We start from the raw sequence: 22362 nt of genomic DNA on the forward strand, positions 1-22362 counted from the left end.
CACTTCTGCAACGCCGTGATACTTTGCCGGCCGGCTGCATCTACACCTGTTTGAAAGTATTCAACACGTGCGGACAATGTGTTGACAATTCGCATGAACAAGCGCTTTGACATGCGAAAACGGCGCCTGAAGTAATCTGCCGGAAACCGCGAATGGTCGGCAAAGTAGTCGGCAACGAGCCTTTCGTGGGCTCCCTCCCGGTCACGATGGATGTAGCGGCGATTTGATCTAGTGAGTTGAGGAGGATGAGCGGGGGGTATTCGCCGCGACATATGCTTCGTAAGCGGCACGATGTTGTTCGTAGTATTCTTGTTCTTCGCGCTCCGCTTCCGCCATGAGATGAGTGAAATCCATTTGATGTTTTGAGTGAAGGTTGAATGTGTTGATAGTTTGTATAAGAATTATGAATGAGAGATGAATGAGAGATGAATTGATGTGATAAATGAGTGATGAATGTGTGTATTTATAGATGATTTTGGGAAGAAAAAAATAAAAAAAAAATCAAAAAATTCAGAAAAAACGGGAAAAAACGGCCATATTTTTGGGATTTGGAAAATATTTTTTTTTTTATTTTTTAGCATTATTTATAATTAAATACCGATTTTTTAAAAAATAAAAAATAAAAAATGTTTAAACACAACGGCTATGCCGTTGACGAATGGGAGCGCGCCACGTGTGCGTCCGCTGGCACGGACGTGCTCGATACATCGAGCAGCGCCGTACCAGCGGCGCGAGCGCAGCGGCGGCGGATGGCGTCCGTGCCAGCGGCGCGGACGGCGGTGGCGACGGACGCCACCGCTGCGCATGCTCTTAGTTTTGGGCATGTCTGAGTAGTTTAAATTTGTGTTTTGATTTGAGGCATGTATAGCATTATTCCACGAGTCATAGGTTTTCTTTGCTTTTCTCTCTTTGAGATCTGAGCAGTTTAAATTTGTGTTTTGATTTGAGGCATGTATAGCATTATTCCACGAGTCATAGGTTTTCTTTGCTTTTCTCTCTTTGAGAATATTGAATATTGTAAGTCTGATGGTATCTCCAACTATTTACATCAATAAAACTCAAACTCATTTTTAAGTATATATCACATAAAAATATAATTTTATTTCAAACATTTACACTAAATTCAAAATTTACACCATTTTGAGTTTGTATCTCGCAAAAATTTTGCACTAACACCATATCTGGCATTGTTTCATACCACATTAAATAATGTACATGAGATTTAAAATTCTTAGTTACGACAATAGTAGTTACTGTAAAGTGTAAGAGCATCTCCAATGGCGGACGTCCGGTCGGACATCCGGTCGAACGTCGCGACGGGCGACCGGGACGTCCGCCATTGTGGCGTTTAGGTCGAATACGGACGTCCCGTGAGGACGTCGGGTGTCCTCGGACATCCCGGCGACGGGCGGGCGGACGTCCGCCACTGTGGCAAGGGTCGGACGTCCCGGTCGGACGTCCGGAAATTATTATTTAAAAAAAAAACTCTATATATACGGCTCGTTGAACTTCATTTCAACTCGGAGTGAGACGGGGATGTTGGATTATGTATTTTTCTTTTTTCGAATGACTATGTATTTTGCTTTTTTTCTAACTATGTTTTTTTTATGTTTTATGAATATGTATTTTTGCCCGTATTTTGCTTTCCCGTATTCCGTGTTAAAATTATATTTCCGTTTTTACGTAATTAAATTATTGTGATTTTTTTTTATTTCCGGATGTCCTAGTGGGAAGGGCGATGGGAAGGGCGGATTGTGCAGGGGATGTCCTAGTGACGTGGCAGTGGGATGGGAAGTCCTAGTGACGTGGCAGGAGGTGTTTTTGGGATGTCCTAGTGGATGTCCTAGTGGGATGTCCGCCCACTGGAGATGCTCTAAGGTCATTCGCAACGCATTCCTTAGCCGTCTCTTATCTCGTACCGGAGAGACGAGACGGATAAGAGACGGCGTTGCAGCCTTCCGTCTCCATCCCGTCTCGGAGAGACGCCCGTCCCGAAGGGACAGCTCCGGTTCGTCCGTGACGCCCACTCGCCGGCCAGCGAGTGGGCGTCGTTTTTATCCTAAAAAATATTTTTTTGTTTTTAAAAAAAAATCAGGAAAAATTCAAAAATTTTAAAAAATCTCAAAAAATATACTAGCCGTTTATAGGCGTTTTTGCAAATTTTTAATTTTTTTAAGCCTCCAATCACTTCTATAAATATGAAATCATTCCCACAAATTAATCTACCATAAAAAAAATTATTTAAATTGTGTATTTTTAATTTTTTTAGGATTTTATTAATGGGATTTTTAATTTTTTTAGAATTTTAAGTTGTAATTTTACTTTATTTAATGAAGTGTGTTTTTATTAATTGAATTTGTTGAAAATAAAAATAAAAAAATAAATTGAATGAATAGTTAAGAGATGAGATGGTTAAGAGACGGATAAAAGATGGAGGGTTGCCGGTAATAAAAATAAAAAATTAAATTGAGAAGTTTTTATAAAACTTCTACTAGTACTTCTACTGGAGTACATGTATTAACTATAGTCTATAGCCTATAAGAGTTCGATAAAGGATTTCATTGATCTGGCCAAGTGTTACTAATTCCGCCACATTAATGAATACTTATTTCCTAAACAAACAATCGGAAATATCTTCATATCACCAACAACTTTGCCATAAATAACAATGATACTGATTGATCCACTAGTCTACGTATCACCTACTATTACCAAATCTTTCCCCAACTAGCAATGTTCCAAATCTTGGCACTCTTACAAATTTAAATTTTTAACTTAACCTAATCAATTATTCGATAAATCACTGATAATAACAAGAAGAAAAGACTAACTCCAATCCTCAAGATATTTAATACATGGTGATGCTATATATGATTTATCATAATCTCGATTTAGATAAAAAGCATCTAGCTAGCTTATTTTAGTCAAATCATCAATAATGTAAATTAATAATTAAAATATTATTATTTTTCAAAACCTACAAAAATAAAATCTTAGAATTTGTAACAAAAGATGGCACGACACTTATGCGATTGGATTCACATTCATGATACATTTGTTTTATTTATTCGAATAATAGAAGGTGGGGAAGTGAAGAGTGAACATGTGAAGAAGCAGCGCCGGCGTAGGAGCACCGCACAGTTGTGCCCGACAGCGTGCAACCAAAGTAGGTAAAACCCACGTTTTATTAATATCTCGACACCAATTCCATCACACGTCATACTACTATTTCCGGAGATACGCCTCCCAATGATGCCTCGACACGTGTCCTCCTTTCATTGGCACACCTACACCTTCTCCGCAACTGCACCATTGTTGCGTCTGCTTCTCGAATTCTTCCTTTGATATTATCATTACTAGTAGTAGTATTTTATTTATCTTTGACAGCTTCATCCTCTAATTTTGGCTTTGTGAAAGTGGGCAGACACGCGTTTGCTTATATGTTTAGCTAGCGAGAGTGACGATCGATGATCATCTCATACCTCAGTTAGTATATAACAATTACCATTCTAACACCATAATTAGCATGATAAAAATCCCTTCAAACATGGACCCAATTCAGCTCTTATATTCTAAAGACCTATAATGAATTCGCCGTTTTGTATAGTTTATACTTCATATTTTTATAATGATTGTAGCCTAATCCTTTCCAATTTCCATAAATAGATAAAGGTATTGTAAAGTGGGGTCACTTATCAAAAAATAAAAAGTAAAGCAGAAAACTTTTCACGGATGTACCGAAATAATAAAATATTTGACGGATGGATAGAGATCATAGAGTATCAGCTGAGTACGTGGCACCCCTATATTAATTACGCCGCGTTTGGCTCCGTTAACATTGGAAACTAAAATTTGATTCCTTTTAGAGAAATGATGGAAAATTTTGCATTCAATGATCTGATCTTTAATTCAATAGATATACCAGTTTAAGTTTAGGTGACCTATGGGCTATGGCATATGCACTCCATTGAATTCATGTAACCTTCATTGTTTGCTTGCAGCTTGGAGATTGTCCACATACCTTTTTTTTTAGATTTTAATTTTACAATACAATATAGAATTGAACTATAAACAATTTATTTAAATGAAACAATTATACATATAGTATACTCCCTCTATTTCATTAGAAATGAAAAGTTTTACTTTTTTGGTTTTCTCTTTCAAAACGAAACGTATAAAACATTATTCATATTTGAAGATTGTAGAATATTTAATTGTGCAAATTTTGAAATATATAGTTAGACTCAAACACGATTAAAAACTAACAATTTAAAATTTTGTAAACAATGACTTTGGATAATAATAACGTTTATAAATCTTGAATTGTTGACAAATTTGAATAAGTTATGATTGATCTTGACGTTAAAAAATATTTTTTTTAAAATTTGTAAGATTAAAATATTTAAAAAGAACACATTTCCATAAAATTTAAACGATGTTTTAAAATTCAGAATATTCTTTATCGTAAACTTAATATTTTTCAGTTCTTATAATCAATTTGACATATCCTTCACGTGGAATGTAATCCAATGCAAAATTGGCCGAAAACTCTTGGTTCTTTTAATAAATCTCTACCTAATTTATATATTCAGTAACTAGATTTTTCTGTTTAGCCTTGGTTTTTTATCTATACTAGAAAGTACGAGAGAAATGGGCAAGTGGCTGACATGGTTGAGATACAGGTAGTGTAGAAAAGCCTCATCCTGTGGCCAAGATTCAAAGCAAACGATCTCCCGCCCAAAATTCCCGCCATAAGAAAGTGAATCCAACGGCTGCCACGAGGAAGCCTCTAGTCGCAACACCTGGATACGTAGCGGCCTCCACGTGTCTCCATCCTGCACCACACACTGGCACCGCTTTCCAGAATAGACCACATCATTATTATATTATTATTATTATTATTATTATTATTATTATTATTATTATTATTATTATTATTATTATTATTATTATTATTATTATTATTATTATTATTATTATTATTATTATTACTCCATTATATATATTCAGTGAAACTCAATAGCGTCTCTAGTTAGTCCATTGTTGTTTAATAGACGTGAAGCCCCTAAGTTGATTAATTAATTAATTAATTAGGGAGTTTGGTAGATGGAAACAGGAAGCAGTAGTTGTTGGGTAGCGGAAGAAGGATGGTGCACCCCGAAGCGAGGTATACCGGCGAGGACAACGCCGCCTCCGCCGCCGAGGAAGAAGCCGGTGGAGAAGAAGAATTCGCCCAAGGGCGGCTACTTTAAGCCGCCTGACCTGGAGCAGCTGTTTGTGGCGCTTCGTAGGGCTGAAGCTTGTGTTTGATTACCAATTAGCTAGGTTTAGGGTGAGGCTTGCATACTTTTTTTGGAGAATGATTACGTATGTATCATCCGTTAATTACGTGTAAATGACTTGTAAATTAAGTACTCCTACTTCACTTGTTTGATTGCCGTCGTTGGTTGGTTTTGGTTTTCTTTTCATCTGCCCAATGGCTACTATATGTGGATTTGAACAAGACCGACACTACAGTCAAGTTTAAGGATAATGTTTAATAATGTAACAACGTTATTGATATTGTAAAAGATGCTATAAATAGGGTCATATTTGGAGGGTCATTTTTTTAAATAAAATTACTCTAGGACTAGGACTAGGACTAGGACTAGGACTAGGACTAGGACCATGGTTCTTTTTTTGCTAAATTTGAGGTTAATGAAATGTGTCCTGGGCCCTTATTGTTGCTTTTGTAAAAGAGACCCATTAGCAAATAGTTTGATTTCATTGGGCCAGGTCTATTTTAAGGGTTTTGTTTTGTTTTGTTTTGTTTTGTGTGGGCGTGATAGTCCATCTTTTCAGAATTGTTCAAATTTGACTTTAATTTATTGTGCGACTTGCACTGGTGTAATTGGTGTGTAAATAATGAGGTGGCGTTCACAAGGCCTTTTTCCAACTGCAGGCACCGAATTGTAGTTTAAAAATTGAAGTAGATACAAATTTATTACTACTACTACAATCGTGACAATTAAAATTTTCAATCTTTTTCGCCTAAAACTTTTAATAGTGTCGTATGAAATATTGAGTTTAGGTCATCAACGCTGTTACTAAACTGTCCCTTAAATTACTATTCACGGGCCCACTGTACTTTTTTACTCTATCCCTTAACTAAGGGACGGAACTTGCAACCCTCCGTCACTTATCCGTCCCTTAAATTACTATTCATTCAATTTCATTTTTTTAAATTTTTTCCAACATATTCAATTAATAAAAAACACACTTCAATAAAAATAAATTAACATTACAACATAAAATTCAAAAAAAATTTAAAAAACATAATTAAAAATCCTAAAAAAATTAAAAATACATAATTTAATTTCTTCCGCCAAAGTTTGCCCAAATGTACTCCATTAGATCATATTGGAGTTGGGCGTGGGAGGTAGAGTCACGTGTCCTTGCCCGAATAGACAACCGTTCTTGTATAGACGGATGCACTCAACTTCGAGGCGGACTACTTGCAGTTGAGCTTCCGGGAGCTTCAGAGTCGAACCAATTTCCCGCCTCGGGTCCTTCGTCTTGGACAATCATGTTGTGCAAGATTATGCACGTATACATGATGTCGACCATGCTCTCCATGAACCACGTACGAGCCGGAGCTTAGATAATGTTGAAGCGCGCTTGGAGAACCCCGAACGCCCGCTCCACATCCTTCCGAGCAGCCTCCTGCTTCTGCGCAAAAAGCGCATGCTTTGCGTTCACAGGCCTAGTGCACGTCTTCACGAAGGTTGGCCATTTCGGGTAGATGTCGTCGACAAGATAGTACCCCATTTTATAGCGCCGGTTTTTAGCGGTGAAGTTGATGGCCGGCGCTTTACCATCCAAAACTTCGGCGAAGAGGTCGGATTGGTGGAGCATGTTTATGTCGTTGTTCGAGTCGGGGACCCCGATGTACGCATGCCAGATCCATAGTCGGTAGTCGGCAACGGCCTCGAGTATAACGGTGGGGTGGGTGCATTTGTGGCCGCTCGTGTACGACCCCCTCCATGCCACCGGACAATTCTTCCATTGCCAGTGCATGCAATCGACGCTGCCAAGCATCCCGGGGAATCCGTGCACTTCTTCGTGAAGGCGAAGCAAGAACTGGCAATCTGTCGTGCCTGCCTTCCGGAGAAATTCGTCGGTGAAGGTTGCCCGGACGCCTTTGCAGAATTGGAGCAAGCACATTCTCCCAGTGCTGCCTCCAATGTGGTGGTATTCGTCGAACACATCGCCGTTTGTCCAGTCGCAAGCAGACGGATTGCTGCAGTACATTTCTGCAGCGTCGTGTGGCTGGGACGGCCGACGGCGTCGAAACTTTTTTGGAAGAACTCTTCCCGGGCCACCAATGTATTTGCGATGTGGAGAAATAGCGGTTGCCGCATGCGGAAACGGCGATGGAAGTAGGTATCTCCCCACACTAGGTTATCGCAGAAGTAGTCGCGGACTAACCTTGCGGTGGCTTCCTCCGGGAGCGTCTTTGGGGCGGCACGACTTCCTCCGCTCCCCGACGTCGATTTTCTTCAAGTGATTTTTCCATTATTTGACGCATTTGCTCATATGGATCCATGAGATCGATTAAATTTGGAAGAAGAATAAAAGAGAGATGATTTGAGATGAAAATTGGAGAGAAAATGATTTGGGAAGAATAGATGTGTAGTTGTGTGTGAAATGAGAATGAATTAGGAGTATTTATAGAGTAAAAAAATTGGAAAACGGCTAGAAAATGGTAATATACCGTTTTTTACTTTTTAATTTTATTTTTTTTATTTCAAATTAAAAAAAAGGATTTATGGCATTAGCGTGACGAATCCCACTCGCGGGCCGGCGAGTGGGCGTCACGCATGGCCTGGGAGCACGTGGCGAGCCGTCCCGTGACGCGTCTCGGCGTGACGGGCGATCCGGCGAGACGGTGACGGGACGAGATGCTGCAACGAGTCCCGCCACCGTTCCGTCACGGAGTAACGAGATTCGGGCCACCCACGTAACGCGTTGCGGGCGGCCTTACACCGATAGATATTTATGGTGCTCTAGAGACAAAAACATAAGTGAAAGTGACGCCCTTGCACAAAATACGAATCCATTACTAAATTTGCTCAGTTTACCTTATAAATGTGACAGGTTGAAATTTGAAAAATGATCAAATATACTCCCTCCGTCTCACATAATTTGACTCAGTTTTCCATTTTGGGTCCTCCCACATAATTTGACTCATTTCACTTTTACCATTTTTGGTAGTGGACCCCACATTCTACTAACTCATTCCTACTCACATTTAATTATAAAACTAATATATAAAAGTAGGACCCACATTCTACTAACTTTTTCAACTCATTTTTCATTATATTTCTTAAAACCCGTGCCCGGTCAAAGTGTCCCAAATTATGTGAGACAGAGGGAGTAACATGGATAGATACAAGTCACTGTTTGAATAGTACAATGTTGTCAGTATATTAAACCTGAAAGCTCAAGCTTCTTTTTTTTTTTTGAAATACAATAAACTGAAAGCCTTAAATCGGTTGTGGACTTGTGGGAAATAATGTTTCAAACATGCAATAGTGCAAAAATACTGAACTTAAACTTTTCACTGGTTTTGTCAAATAAAACCAAAATGTATGAGTTGTTGCACGATTTGAGAAAATAATCTCCCACTACCTTAATTGTATAGTTGAGCGACACATGATTCAAACAATGTAGTCTGAGATACTAAATGTCCAGTTCATGATTTGACATCATTCACAAAATCATTTGAAAACATTGGATAAATCCATAAAACAATGTTTTATTGGCTTTTTCCATTTATCAAACACATAATTAAGAAGTAAGATTAGTTAAAAATGGTTTCTGTGAAGGGTGATTTCGGCAGTTTTATTTTATGTACTCCTATATGCTTCCAGTCTGATAGCACATTTTCACTCTTTATTATCCTAAAAAAATATGCTTCTATTTAAGAAAAAATAAATCTTTATAATTAACATATTTTTTCAAAAAAATATTTTTTATTAATACTGTAATTATTTTCTCTCTCTTCATTAATATATTAAGTTACTCTTTTTCTTCTTCTTTTTAACTTGATACGATAAATAACATTTGTTAAAATCTTTGACATTCGATAAATTTGACAATCCTTTTTTTACTCCCTCCGTTTCACCATAGTTGAGGCGAAACTTTTTGGCACAGAGTTTAAGAAAGGGATGTTGAGTGTGTTAAATAAATAGATAAAAGAGTAAGAGAGGGAAAAAAGTAGAAAGAATAAAGTAGAAAGTGAATACAGTAGAGAGAATAAAGTAAGAGATAGTAAATTAAGAAATAGAAAAAGTTACTATATAGGAAAATGACTCAACTATGAGGAAACTTCCCAAAATGAAAAAATGACTCAATTATGGAGAAATGGAGGAAGTAGTAACAAAGAGGAGTAAATTTTGAAGACAGATAAATCATCAATGAGCCCAAAGTAAATTGGCCGGAAAGGAAATATTGTGCTACATTTTAGATTACATAATCCCTCACGAAATTTATCTAAAACTAGTCAAATATTTGCAAGTAAGCCATATATCATAAGTACATGATACATAATATTGTTAAATTTTCAATATTTTATGTAAATTAGTGTGAAAATTTATTATCATTAAAACGACATATATAAAATTATTCTTTCAACATTCTAAGTTTGAATTTTAAAATATATACTCCATACCAAAATAAATCGATGACACAGTAATAGTTGATGAAACCGTAGTCAAGAGAAAAGTGTTGACCGTGATATTTAATTCAAAGTGAGTAGTTTGATATATATAATGAAGAATTAATTATTTGCGTAAACTATACTAGTATTTTGAAATGAGATTGTAGCATGAGATAATAATAATAATGGAGGGGTGGGAATGCGTGTAGGCCACATGGTTCGCATGTGGGCCTCCAAATGCTTATATTCTCAATTCACATGCAAACCTTTTGAAATCTCCTAATTTCATTGCTAAATTAAAATCACTCTATTCTTACCTTGCCATGCTATCTAAATGAAATTAACCACTTGATGCCTTTTTATGTACTATTTAGTAAAATACATCCACGCATTAGTCTAGATATTCAGTTTTTTTTTAATACTGATCTAGGACCTTAATTAGTCATTAGCTTAATATCAACACCTTTTAGCAAACTTTAATCTATAGGAAGTTATGATTCACTAGACAAAACTAACAATGATTCGTTAATGAGTATCAAACCGGATCTTCATGACTTGAAGTAATATATAATTTGTATTATCAAAATGTAAAAAAAAAATCCTCACCACATACCTTGAAGTAATAATAGTGGAGGTGATGTGAACAAACAAACCAATATTTGAAAATGAGTGACCAATGGACAATGGTCACATGATTTTTATTTGTTGATATATAGTACGAACAATAGCAGCAGTTTTGTTCTGTTTATGTTCATATTATAGTTTCATCTACTGTTGACTGGTCAAATTTGGAATTTTCAAATAATCTCAACAGTTAAATGATTCCTAATCAAACAACCAACTTAATTAGAATCCTATAAACATAGCCGATTCGCATTTAATATGGATGTCGCCGCTCAGAAAAATAATCTACATATAAATTTAATACTATATACACATGTGGTCAAGCAACTATAAATATCGAAATTAAAATTAAGCGTACAATTTTGATTCCATATTATTCTAGATTCGTCCTAATTCTGCTAGATCAGTAAAAATAGTATGACAACAAATAAAGCGCCGTTAAACTAGCTCGCCTTATTTTATTAATATTACTAAAAGAATAAAGATATCTTACCTTGGGCCTACTAACCGAACAAATAATACTACTCATATTACACACACTTAAGTGGCCTTGATTTTTAAATTTGAAAATATTTTTGATATTAAAAACTTGAGAAATTAGTATTATTGAGAAAATTTCTATTTTTAGGAAGGGACTAATTTTTGTGGGCATCTAAAAATAGTAAAAATGAGATTATATTTTATAGACGGAGGGAGTATTTTTATTTTACCTTTGATTAGATAATGTTAATTGTGTGGTAGAAGTTGGTTGCTCTAGTATTATAGGCTCCCCCCATGGACCTCGACCATTTTCTTTGATAGAAAGATTTTCATTGTGATGTTTCTTGTAAATATATTAACTCCACCACAATTTTTAGTTGTTTTATTGCTATTGTTTATGTCATAATTTTGACTTATTTTGAATTTTGATGAAGCAGCGCAATCTTATCTCTTCTATTAGGTGCAAAATTATCTGAGGGTGGCGCCAAACCCTACCATGTGCATGTGTTACTCTCATCTCTTCTCTTTTTCTTGAATTTAAATACATACAAAAATAACTTTAATAAGTTGACATTTGACTACTTTTACAAAGGGTTTGATGCTTTTAAACAAAGCTAATCACTTAAAGAGCAATCATAATGCATCATCCCATATTTCCCATACTAGCAACAACAGCGTACACTAGTTTTTGGAAAGGAACTAACTGCCAAAAATATTAAGAACTTTATTCATAAAGCGATGGCATTTTGTTATTCACATTTCCGAAGTTTGATTAAAAATAAATCTAGAAAATAGTAATTGTAATATTTTAAAAGCATGATGCACTTGGAAATTCATCTAACTTTGTGTTATTTGTGATAATCAATCATTTTCGAATTACCAAATGATTATATAAATTTGAGGAGAAAGAATATGGAAGGTGAAAGTAAAGCATAAAGAAGAGGGAATAATAAAATGAGAGTGAAAGTACAAGAGAGTAATGAGCACCGACCTTTTGTCCAAATCAAATCGAATTTCAATTATTCAATTCCAAATCTCACATTTGATTTCCCCAATATGAAAATCCCCCCACCCCTCTTTCTCATGTTCATGTGCACCATGCAATCCCCCCCCCCCCTTAAGAAATCACACTACTTTGCCGTCGCAGTAAAAGTCGCATCTCCATACAACAATATTATTCTAACCCCCACATATACATACATATAATTGAATAAGACACGTAGTAATTATTAGAGAAAATACAAATTCACACCTAAGTCTCACAATAATACCTCAACATGGGGTATCTTTACTTTTGTTGAATTCGAATTTTTTTTTGCTATATCATTTCCGATTGATATGACCGACTCATTTTCAATTGGACACTGATTTGATGCCGTAGAGTTAGGATTCCGTGACTTCTGAATTGCAAAATTGGTTTCTAGAATTTTGTAGACAATGATTGGATTATGATTTGAGTTGAAGCCCCAAGAAAATAAAGTTGATTGCTTTGTTCATATAGCAGTACTAATTCCACATAGAATAGTGGAAAAGGATCATAGATAATGAAATGAGTTGGGAGAGATAATGGGCAGAGAGGCAGGAGCAGAATGGGTTGGGTTGGGGCCTATAATAAACGAGATCCAGCATAGAATTTGGCTGCAAATTATAAAGTAAGGCGCTAAACTGACCATTTTACTCGAGCATCCCACATGTGATGCTGCTAAACAACAGTCGTCAATACCACACTAGTATATATTGTCCCACCACCACCTCATCTCACAACTCTCTTTTCTCCCTCTGCATGCCCTCTCTCTACACATCCCTCTCACTCACACACAACACAAAAAGGAACCATTACTAGGTGCCTTTCTAAGCAGGGGTGGATCCATGGAGTATTACATGGATGAGAAATGGCAGTTATCCAAAGAAGATAGGCCACATTCCTCATCCAAACCGTCTATATCAAGGAGCGTCTCGCAGCATAGCTCCACCAAGTCCTCGCTGCAGAAGAGCTTCTCCACCAAGAACCCCTTCAATCTCTCCCGCAGCACCTCTCAGAAGAACACCTCCTCGAAATCCTCCCTCCCCAGAAGCTCGTCGCAGAGGTGTTCCGGATTCACGCGCAAGTGCACCAACTTGGCCAAGGAGCAGAAGTCCAAATTCTACATTGTCAAGCGCTGCATCACCATGCTTGTCAGCTGGAAAAAGAACGGCGATTCTTGATCAGAAAAATACCCTCTTGTCGTCGTTGCTGGGTTGAGAAATAAAAATGTAATTCTTGTTTTGATCCACACATCTCTCTATGCGCGAGATGGATCTTGGGCTCGTTTCTGAACCCGAAGAAGTTTTCCTGCCATCCCAGAAGAGAGAAAGAGAGATACGCGAAATATTTCTCAGATCCTCAATGTAACTAGAGTGCCATGTTGTAAGATGTAAGATAATTTTTTAAATTCATCGCAGACACAAATCTTAAACAAGTTATCATCTTTTTTTTCTTCTTCCTACATTTATGTGCATTAAATTGTTATAATAGATCTGTATATAGAAGTATAGACCTATTTCTTTATCCTAGCTAGTCTTCTGCTAGTACCCTAATTCTTGTTTTCTCAAAGCATCTAGTTTGATGATAGAAAGATTCCTGGCAGCAGTAGAATTCAAGTGCTATATACAATACTGCTAACTCTCAGAAAAACAAAGGGAATCTTCACAAGTACCAAAAACGATGTTGTATTATTATTAGAAAAAAACTGTACCTGCTTGGCTGCTTCTAACACTCTGGTTTTTCAAAAAAGTTACTGTCAAGGTATCAAATTTTTTACCTCGTGTCACTAAGCATGGAGGTGAATTCCATCAAGTATTATGGAGTACTATATTATTATCATTTCGTCTGTTTCTCCCTTGAGAGACATGGATACCTTCAACAGAGAATTCTACCTAACGGCAAATGCTGAAAATCTTCCATAGATAAAACAAATTTACTTACCTTCAAGCTCTGTCTGGTCTTTCTGATCCTCCACAAATATAAAACACTATTTAGTATCAACTTTGAAGTTCTATCTGCATCCGTAACTGTGCAAATGGAAATTTGAATTATCAGCCATTCGCTCTAGTTAATTTACATATAATAGTATCACAATCACCTCTTTCATTGACTGCAAAAAGTTTTGAAATAGGCGATAGTGATTAACCCTTCAACCGTAGTGAAATTTAGCATGCGTTAAAATATTCAGAGAGGCCATCCCTCTGTGGATACATTACCATCACTCATTTTGTTTCTGCTATCAATTTTATCAGATTGAGCACACACCATGTATTTGCAAAAATACTACTAGTATTTTTTCAATTTTTCTGTCCTCTAATTTGTTGATATCAATATTGAACCATGTGCTCTCCCTTGGAAGAAAATATAAGCTTACCAGAAAATGTTGGAATCCAATAAGTGCACGGCAGTCCCGTCTTCTCCATACTCTACCCACTTCTTTAAAGTACAACGTCATGTCACAACCATGTCTTTTATTCACTACTATATAGTTTTCAAAATTCAAATTTAAATCACTAACCAAGCTTTCAACAGTCATCAAGTTTATCATATTGCTTCAATCTTGAGGCCATCTCCAATTTTCTACATGATCCAAATTCCTCCAAAAAAATCTGCACAAACAAAATACTAACTACAATTTATATTCATCTATGAAAAATGCAATTAATTTTAACTCCCCGGTACTCGTTAGCATGTCTAGTTTCTGTAGCTTTGTTCTTTAAAAAATTCTGGGCTAATTTTGTAACATATCATTTCATCAATAAATTTTAGTATACATTTTTTGTTTGTATTGCACAAGAAAAATGATATATTCATTTATTTCATAGTAGTTTAATCCTTCAAATAGCAACAATGAAAATTATAGTTTAGGAAATTATATCATAATATGAAATCTATACAAAAGACTGACTGAGCAGAACATACAAAAATACTGAAAGGGGAGAAATTTGGCTCGTGCGGATAGTGCTTTGCAGCCATGAAAAGTGATATGTTGCTTTGAACAGTATTCCTCCAAACCACTGTAGCCCTTTGGCATTTTACTGCAGCTTTGCTGCTGTGGTGAGAGTGGAAGTTCATAGCAACTTTGCATATGTTACACCAAATTGGGGTAGTTTAGGATATGAACCTGAGGTCTGACTACAAATGCCACATTGCTAGAACTATGTCTTTTACTATTTCTACAAATTACCCCTTGCTACATAAACTAAAACTGCACTTTGATAATTGTTAAGTCTCTTATTTTGCATATTAACTAACATAAATCACTTTTAGAAGAAGGCTTTTCCAATCTTTGAACATAATAGATGGAAGTTACGTAAGCTTACCAAAGATCATTGAAGTCCCAGAAGTACTCGGACCTCATCCTCTCCATTTGATGTCTCAAGTTGAAAAAATTCACTGCTGACAGCCTCTGATCAGACGATTTTAAGCACGCCAGTGAGAAGATTTGGAAGCACATCTCATTTCCCATCTCGTTACATAAGGAATCATACCCTTTTCAACCATTTGTTTTAGCAGCTTCAATGCTTTATAGAAGCTACATTGTATGCAATATGCACGGACCATCATATCGTATGCTCCATTACATTATTGGGTTCAACTTCCATCTCACACATTGTCTCCCACAAGTTTGATGCTTCCCCCATATTTCCTTCATTGCGCCACCTTTTTCATCAAGACGCTATAAGTATAAACATCTGCAACCAAACAAATCCTCTCATTTGAGCTAGGAGTCCAAGTGCTTTCTCCTTGTTGTTAGACTGTGCAAAGAAATCAATCAAGATAGTGTATGTAATCTTTGATGGAGAAATCCCCCTCTCTTCCATCTCAACAACGAACTCCAAAACCCGAAATGAGTCCTCACTTCTTGAGCATCCTGCAGCCATGACATTGTAGGTGATCACAGTTGGAGAGATAAGCAGGAAGACTTGGAGCTCATCATGCAAGTACAGAGCTTTCTCAAGCATCCCAATGCAGCAGTACCAATCCCTTAACAAGTTGTAAGTGATTACGCTGGGCCTCAAACCACAGCTCGTCATCTCAAATAACAATCTCTTCGCATCCCTCAAACTCCCCTGCTTACACAGCCCCTAAATTAATACTTGTAAATCACGATATTGCAGCAGCCCTCTGTGGCGCATTTCATCGAACGGTTGGAATACTTTCAGCTTCTCACCATCATCGCAATAGGCATCAAGCACGGAGTTGTAAGTATGTAAATCAGGCAATGCCCCTTTACTCTGCATCCTCTCAAAAAGCTCAAAACCATCTTTCCCCAAACCTTTTTCTTGAAAGCTCCATTTATCAACAAGGTGCAAGTGTATTGATTGGCGACCAGTCAGATTTCCTTTTTTACAATATGCTAATAATGCTTTCATAATTTGCTTGATAATGATACCATTGCAAACAAGAATTCTCTCTATTTTATGTATTTTAAACAAGAATTCTCCATTCGATGCTACTATCATAATGTTTTTATTCTCCATTTCCAAATAAAATAGTGTGAACTGCGCAAATGGTTCATGAACTATGCGTTTTGTACGCAAATAGTAGCTAAACTTTAAAAATATCATGGTTAGTCCTTGAATTAAGGTGTAATCACATTTTTTATACTTTTTCACTATTCATCACAATTTTGCACAAAAAATGCCCCAAGGCATGAAGGGCATTTTTGGACTTTCATAACTAGGTATTGAATTTGATATTTTCTTTATCTTTCTCTTTACTACTAAATATGATATTTTCTTATAGTTTGAGTACCTAAAATAATATTATTCACCTCACTTTTTCAATCACTTTATCTCATATCTTCATTCTCTCTCTTTCTCTAAAAATTTTAGGATGCAAAAAATTAAAATAAAAAAGAGGGAACATCATTTTTGCTCCACGAACTTTGCCAAAGTATCATTTTAGGTCTGTGAACTTTGAAAATATCATTTTAGGTCCGTGAACTTTGAGTTAGTGTCATTTGAGGTACTTTTTACTATTTCTAAGTTTTTTTGGACAAAAATACCCTCAATACCTTAAAGTGTATATATTTTAAATAAATTTATCATATACTCATAATTTTTTATAAATATTTTCACAATATATTTTTGACAAATTTTCTAAATATAATTTGACCTTAAATATTATCACTTAATTTTGTGACATGCAAGTAAAATTGCTTCTTCAATTTTTTATATATTTTTTTAAAAAATTGAATAAAGAACTTTTCTTTAATAATAAAAAATTGAATAAAGATCTTTTCTTGCATGTCACAAAATTAAATGATAATATTGAAGTTCAAATTATATTTAGAAAATTTGTCAAAAATATATTGTAAAGATATTTATAAAAAGATCTTTATTCAATTTTTTATTATTAAAGAAAGTTCTTTATTCAATTTAAAAAAAATTAATATAAAAAATTGAAGAAGCAATTTTACGTGCATGTCACAAAATTAAGGGGTTTTTTCTTTTTTTATTCTAGACTAGAATTAACATTCCTCAAGTGTACTGGATTTTTTTTGTTTCGGAATTAGGAAAAACGCATGACCCTCATGCGTCACCCATTAATGAAACGCATGACCGTAATGCGTTTTATGGTAAGACGCATGAGAGTGATGCATTTTTCAAATTTTTTTTATTTTAATTGAAAGACGGGTAAAACGCATGACTCTCATGCGTTTCTCTTCAAAACATCAAATGGCTTTGTGGTTCAATAAGTAAGAATGCCATATTGTGGCTGAGAATACCTCTGTTCGAATCCCAGCTGCTACACTACAATTTTTTTAGATACCCCTATATATGACTTAAATTCTCATTTCGTGACCTTGAAATTAGAAGTAGATTTGCTACTGTACAGCCAAGAATTTTCGAGAAAGTCTCCGTATACATGCATATATATAATGTGTATATGATATATTGATATGACTTGGTGTTTGTTATATTCCTAGATATCGTCTCCATTAAATCTGCAAATCAGTTATTATAATTTTTATGATTGTAAAGTCCTTCATATTATTTTTTATGTAATTATTAAAATAAGCTTGTGTTGTGTGCCAATCATAATATTGCTGCGATCGACAAAATTTAAAGCATAATTAATTTTTATTGGTCATAATTTTTGTTACATAAAACACTTCAAAATAATTGTGGTGTGGCTGCTGGGATTCAAACCCAGATATCCACAGCCACAATATGACATTCTTACCACTGAACTACAAATCCATTTGATGTTTTGAAGAGAGACGCATGGGTGTCATGCGTTTTACCCTAAGACGCATGAAATTAAAATAAAAAAAATTGAAAAACGCATCACGCTCATGCGTCTTACCATGAAACGCATTACGGTCATGCGTTTCATTAATGAATGACGCATGAGGGTCATGCGTTTTTCCTAAATCCGGAACAAAAAAAAGTCCAGTACACTTGAGGAATGTTAATTCTAGTCTAGAATAAAAAAAGAAAAAACCCCAAAATTAAGTGATAATATTTAATGGCAAATTATATTTAGAAAATTTGTCAAAAATATATTGCAAAGATATTTATAAAAAAATATGAGTATATGATAAATTTATTAAAAATATATACACTTTAAGGTATTGAGGGTATTTTCGTCTAAAAAAACTTGAAAATAGTAAAAAGTATCTCAAATGATACTAACTCAAAGTTCACGGATCTAAAATGATATTTTCAAAGTTCACGGACCTAAAATGATACTTTGGCAAAGTTCGTGGACCAAAAATGATGTTCCCTCAATAAAAAATGTAGTATGAAATTCTTAAATATACTAATTTTGATTGTTATTTGATTATTTTTTAATATTAAAAAGTATTATTTAATTTAAAAATAAATTCTTAATTTTTAATTAATCATAATATTTAATATTAAAAACTTATTGAATCAGAATACAATTAAATTTAGCTAAGATTTATTTTAATTTTTTACTTCCCTAAATTTTTAGGTACTCAAACTATAAGAAAATATCATATTTAGTACTAGAGAGAAAGATAAAGAAAATATCAAATCTAGTACCTAGATATTTTTTTTTCAAAAATTAACTCCTATATAAGGGAGGAAATTACAAATAAACTCCTATATTATATAGATAGGAGGAAATTACAACTGATGTTAAGAGGGGTCGAACTCGACACCTCATGCAATAATGTCTAAGCTCCTTGTCGCTAGGACAAAGGCTCTGGACAAATCCAGTACCTAGATATGAAAGTCCAAAAATGCTCTTAATGCCTTTGGGGGTATTTTTGGTGCAAAATTATGATGAATAGTGAAAAAGTATAAAAAATGTGATTACGCCTTAGTTCAGGGACTGCCACGATATTTTTACAATTTAGGTAACGCATAGTTCAAGTACCATTTGCGTAGTTGACTCAACAAAATTTAAGTCCTTTCGTAGAGAAAAAAAATCTCATCAGTTGACATCGCATTTTGAAAATTGTTGGAATGGGATAGGATCTTTATGTAAAATATACTACTACTATTCTCTCTTTTTTTGAGATAGGATCTACTATTCTCTATGAGATAGGAATACAGGATGATCAAAAATTAAAGATTTTGTTTTCCTAAACAAACGATAAAATCAAAATGAAAAAGAATTGAGCAGCAACTATTAAACCACAAAACTTAATTATGATGACACTTTCAAATTTAAAGACCTTGCCATGGAAGATTCGGACTTTAGAACTTTGGGCTTAGACATTACCTCTCTATTACTTGACCAACTCAGTACGACCACTCTATAAGAAGAAGAGGATGCTCAGCATTGGTAGCTTAGCACATAGCACTTTAGGCATATGCATAAACTATTAGGGATTGAGCGCGATTAAAAACTCTGAGTTTCAAATTTAACTTTAATATTGTTAATGTGATTATCCAGTTTTGGCTCGTTTTTTAATCAAACCAAACCGAATCAGAAAACTGAAATTTGTCAAATTTTTAAATTGAATTGAACTGTAAATTGTGGGGGGGGGAAACGAATCAAATTTTAAGTTTCAATTTGGTATAGATCGAATATTCGTCTAAGTGAATTGTTGGTGAATGCGAATCAACGTTTATAGATGGTTGTATTCCACGGTATCATTGAATTTTATCGACAGTCGCAAATCTCTCGGTAAACTACTACCAATGTTATTTTGTAGTGCAACACAAGTTGTAACTTGACAAATGTATTAAAACGTGATTCTTTATTTTTGATTCTTAGGGGAAAAAATCCAACACAAATCCGAGCTCTCGTTCATCATCTCTCATACAAATCCAAACAACACAACCCAAAAAGGAAAAAAGAAAATGAAAAACAAGAAAACAGAAAGATATAAACCAAACACTTGTGCATAAATAAATATAGAAGTTAGAAGGAAAGAAGGCGCAAAAAGAAAAAAATGAAAATCAACAGGTAGGGAGATCAGCCGGCGGTGGAGGCAGTTTCTGTCCTGGTAATTCTCCGTCCAACACAATCCACGCCATCTTCAAACCCCAGCTCAAATGCACCTCAAAATGACAGTGCATGAACCAAACACCTGCAAATTAAACTCATCAACATAATACTAATACAACTATTTTCAATTTTATCATTATTAGTAGTGGAGTACTTAATAGCCAATTCACCTGGATTATCAGCCCTGAAGCGGATGGCAGCCCAGCCTCCCGAGGGCACGCCGATGGTGTTCCTCTCCACGGGGTCCACCAGGTTGAACTTCGCCGGGTCCTTTCTAGGGTCGAAGTTGCCGAATCCCTGCCCAACGACATAGAAGTTGTATCCATGGAGATGGAGCGGATGGCTCTCCGCCCCGAGAATGCTCGTGTCCTGCAGCACCACCTCCACCGTCGTGTTGAAGGGCAGCACCACCGTCTTCGTCCCGTTGCTCACTCTCGTGTTGTTCGGCGGCATGCCCGTGTAGTTGAACGGCACCAAGGGCGACGCCGGGAAGTCCGTGGTGTAGACGCCGTTGTTTCTGCCGGAGAAGTAAGTCTGCAGGAGCGCCACCGTAGTGGGGTTCGTGAAGGAGACGTTGTTCATCGAGGCCGCGAACATGGACCCGTTCGGCCCCTGGCAGGTCTTGTTTTTGGGGCAGGGGTTGCTCCCCAGCCCCACCGTGAACAAGAACTTCTTGTCCACTGTTTGCGGCACGTTGGCCGGGCTCGCGAGGCTGCGGAACTTGCTGCTGAAGTTGGCCACCACGGAGGTGGCGTTGAAAGGGGGGAGGGGCTGGATTTTGAGGGGGGTGGTGCTGGATGTTTTGTGAGGGAGTTTGTATTGGAGGATTCCGGCGACGGTGGTGTTGTCGAAGGTGCCTTGGCCGGTGAAGTAAGGGCTGGCGGCCATGTAGAAGGTGGTTGCGGAAGGGTTAGTCTTGGTCTTGAGCAGGACGTTGGTGGTCTGCCCTGGCGCGATTACTATTATGTCAGTCTCGAATGGCTTCACGTAGACTGCGTCTGCTTCGACCACGGTGAACGTGTGGTTGGAGATTTTGAAGAAGAGTTCGTCGTTGAGCGCAGCGTTGATCATTCGGAGAAGGTACGTCTTCCCTGGCCTCACCCTCAGTTTGAATGTTTCTGCGACAAAAACAAAAATTATAAAAATAGTTGAGTTTGTTTTCGAGAATTTCAGGGGAAATACCGTTGGCAGAGCAGTTGTACAAGGGACCGGGGAGTCCGTTGATGGTGTATGCATCGGAGACGTTGGGGCCGCCGCCTGTCTTCAGAGCCTGGCTTATGACTGCCTCTGTATCAGCATTGAACCACTCCCCTGTCATGGTAGCACATGAACATAAGACAGTATTATATACTCCATTATAGCATCTGATAGTTTATGTTTAGAAACTATACCGAAGATTATTGGAACTTCTTTATGGGGTTTGGGGAAAGGATAGGAAGTGTTCTTGAATGGTAGGATAATGAGAGGGCCATGGAGAGTGGCTCTGAGCCATGAGATGTGAGCATGCCACCACAAGGTTCCTCTCTGCCCTGTGATGCTGAAATTGTAAGCGTAGCTCTGCCCGGTCTGGATCGGGCATTGGGTCACGTATGCCGGCCCATCTGCCCACCCGCTCAACAGCTGTCTAATCCCGTGCCTGGTGTAAGAAAATGCGGTCACTTAAGAAACTAATCCACCATTTTCTGATTTTGGATTTCAATGAAATAGTGTAGTGTGTGTACCAGTGGAAGCTGACATTGTTGGATACATGGTTGGTCACGTTGATCACAACGCGGTCGCCCTCCCTTGCAACAACCGGAGCCCCAGGAAACTTCCCGTTCACGGTCAGAATGGTCTTAGTCTTGCACAATCTGGTCACATTATGGAGCTGCACCTGCAATACATCATTTTAACACGTTACAAGCTATAAACAAGTTGTAACAGCAGCAGCACTAGTAGGGAGTAGTAGTTACATTGAACGGGTAGTGGCGGGTAATGCCTTGGACCGAGAAGCCAAGGTGCATAAAGATGAAGAGAGAAAAGAGGAATGGGGGGATTGGAGAGGCCATGTGCTGTAATGTGAGAGAGAAAGGTAGCCCATGGAAATGCAAGGATAATTTGT

General features: G+C 36.6%; 1 protein-coding gene and 1 long non-coding RNA gene across 3 annotated transcripts; both read right to left on the reverse strand.

Annotated features, from left to right (window-relative positions):
• Positions 1-12356: 12356 nt before the first annotated feature.
• On the reverse strand, positions 12357-16260 carry LOC121743134. 2 transcript variants are annotated; one of them, XR_006038207.1, is made up of 5 exons: positions 15152-16260; positions 14347-14437; positions 14203-14264; positions 13770-13855; positions 12357-12984 (listed from the first exon to the last, which is right to left on the reverse strand). It is a non-coding gene; the product is annotated as an uncharacterized LOC121743134 (long non-coding RNA). The 2 variants fall into 2 exon arrangements; XR_006038208.1 differs by having other exon boundaries at positions 14347-14453.
• A 3733-nt stretch (positions 16261-19993) lies between these two features.
• LOC121743620 (laccase-2-like) lies at positions 19994-22356 on the reverse strand. Its single transcript, XM_042136952.1, has 6 exons — positions 22214-22356; positions 21983-22134; positions 21653-21897; positions 21444-21572; positions 20432-21379; positions 19994-20343 (listed from the first exon to the last, which is right to left on the reverse strand). The coding sequence occupies exons 1-6, from the start codon at positions 22307-22309 to the stop codon at positions 20213-20215; spliced, it is 1701 nt and encodes a 566-aa protein (XP_041992886.1). The 5' UTR covers positions 22310-22356; the 3' UTR covers positions 19994-20212.
• Positions 22357-22362: the final 6 nt, after the last annotated feature.

The sequence above is a fragment of the Salvia splendens genome, chromosome 8, assembly GCF_004379255.2.
Source record: "Salvia splendens isolate huo1 chromosome 8, SspV2, whole genome shotgun sequence".
Classification (NCBI taxonomy): Eukaryota; Viridiplantae; Streptophyta; class Magnoliopsida; order Lamiales; family Lamiaceae; genus Salvia; species Salvia splendens.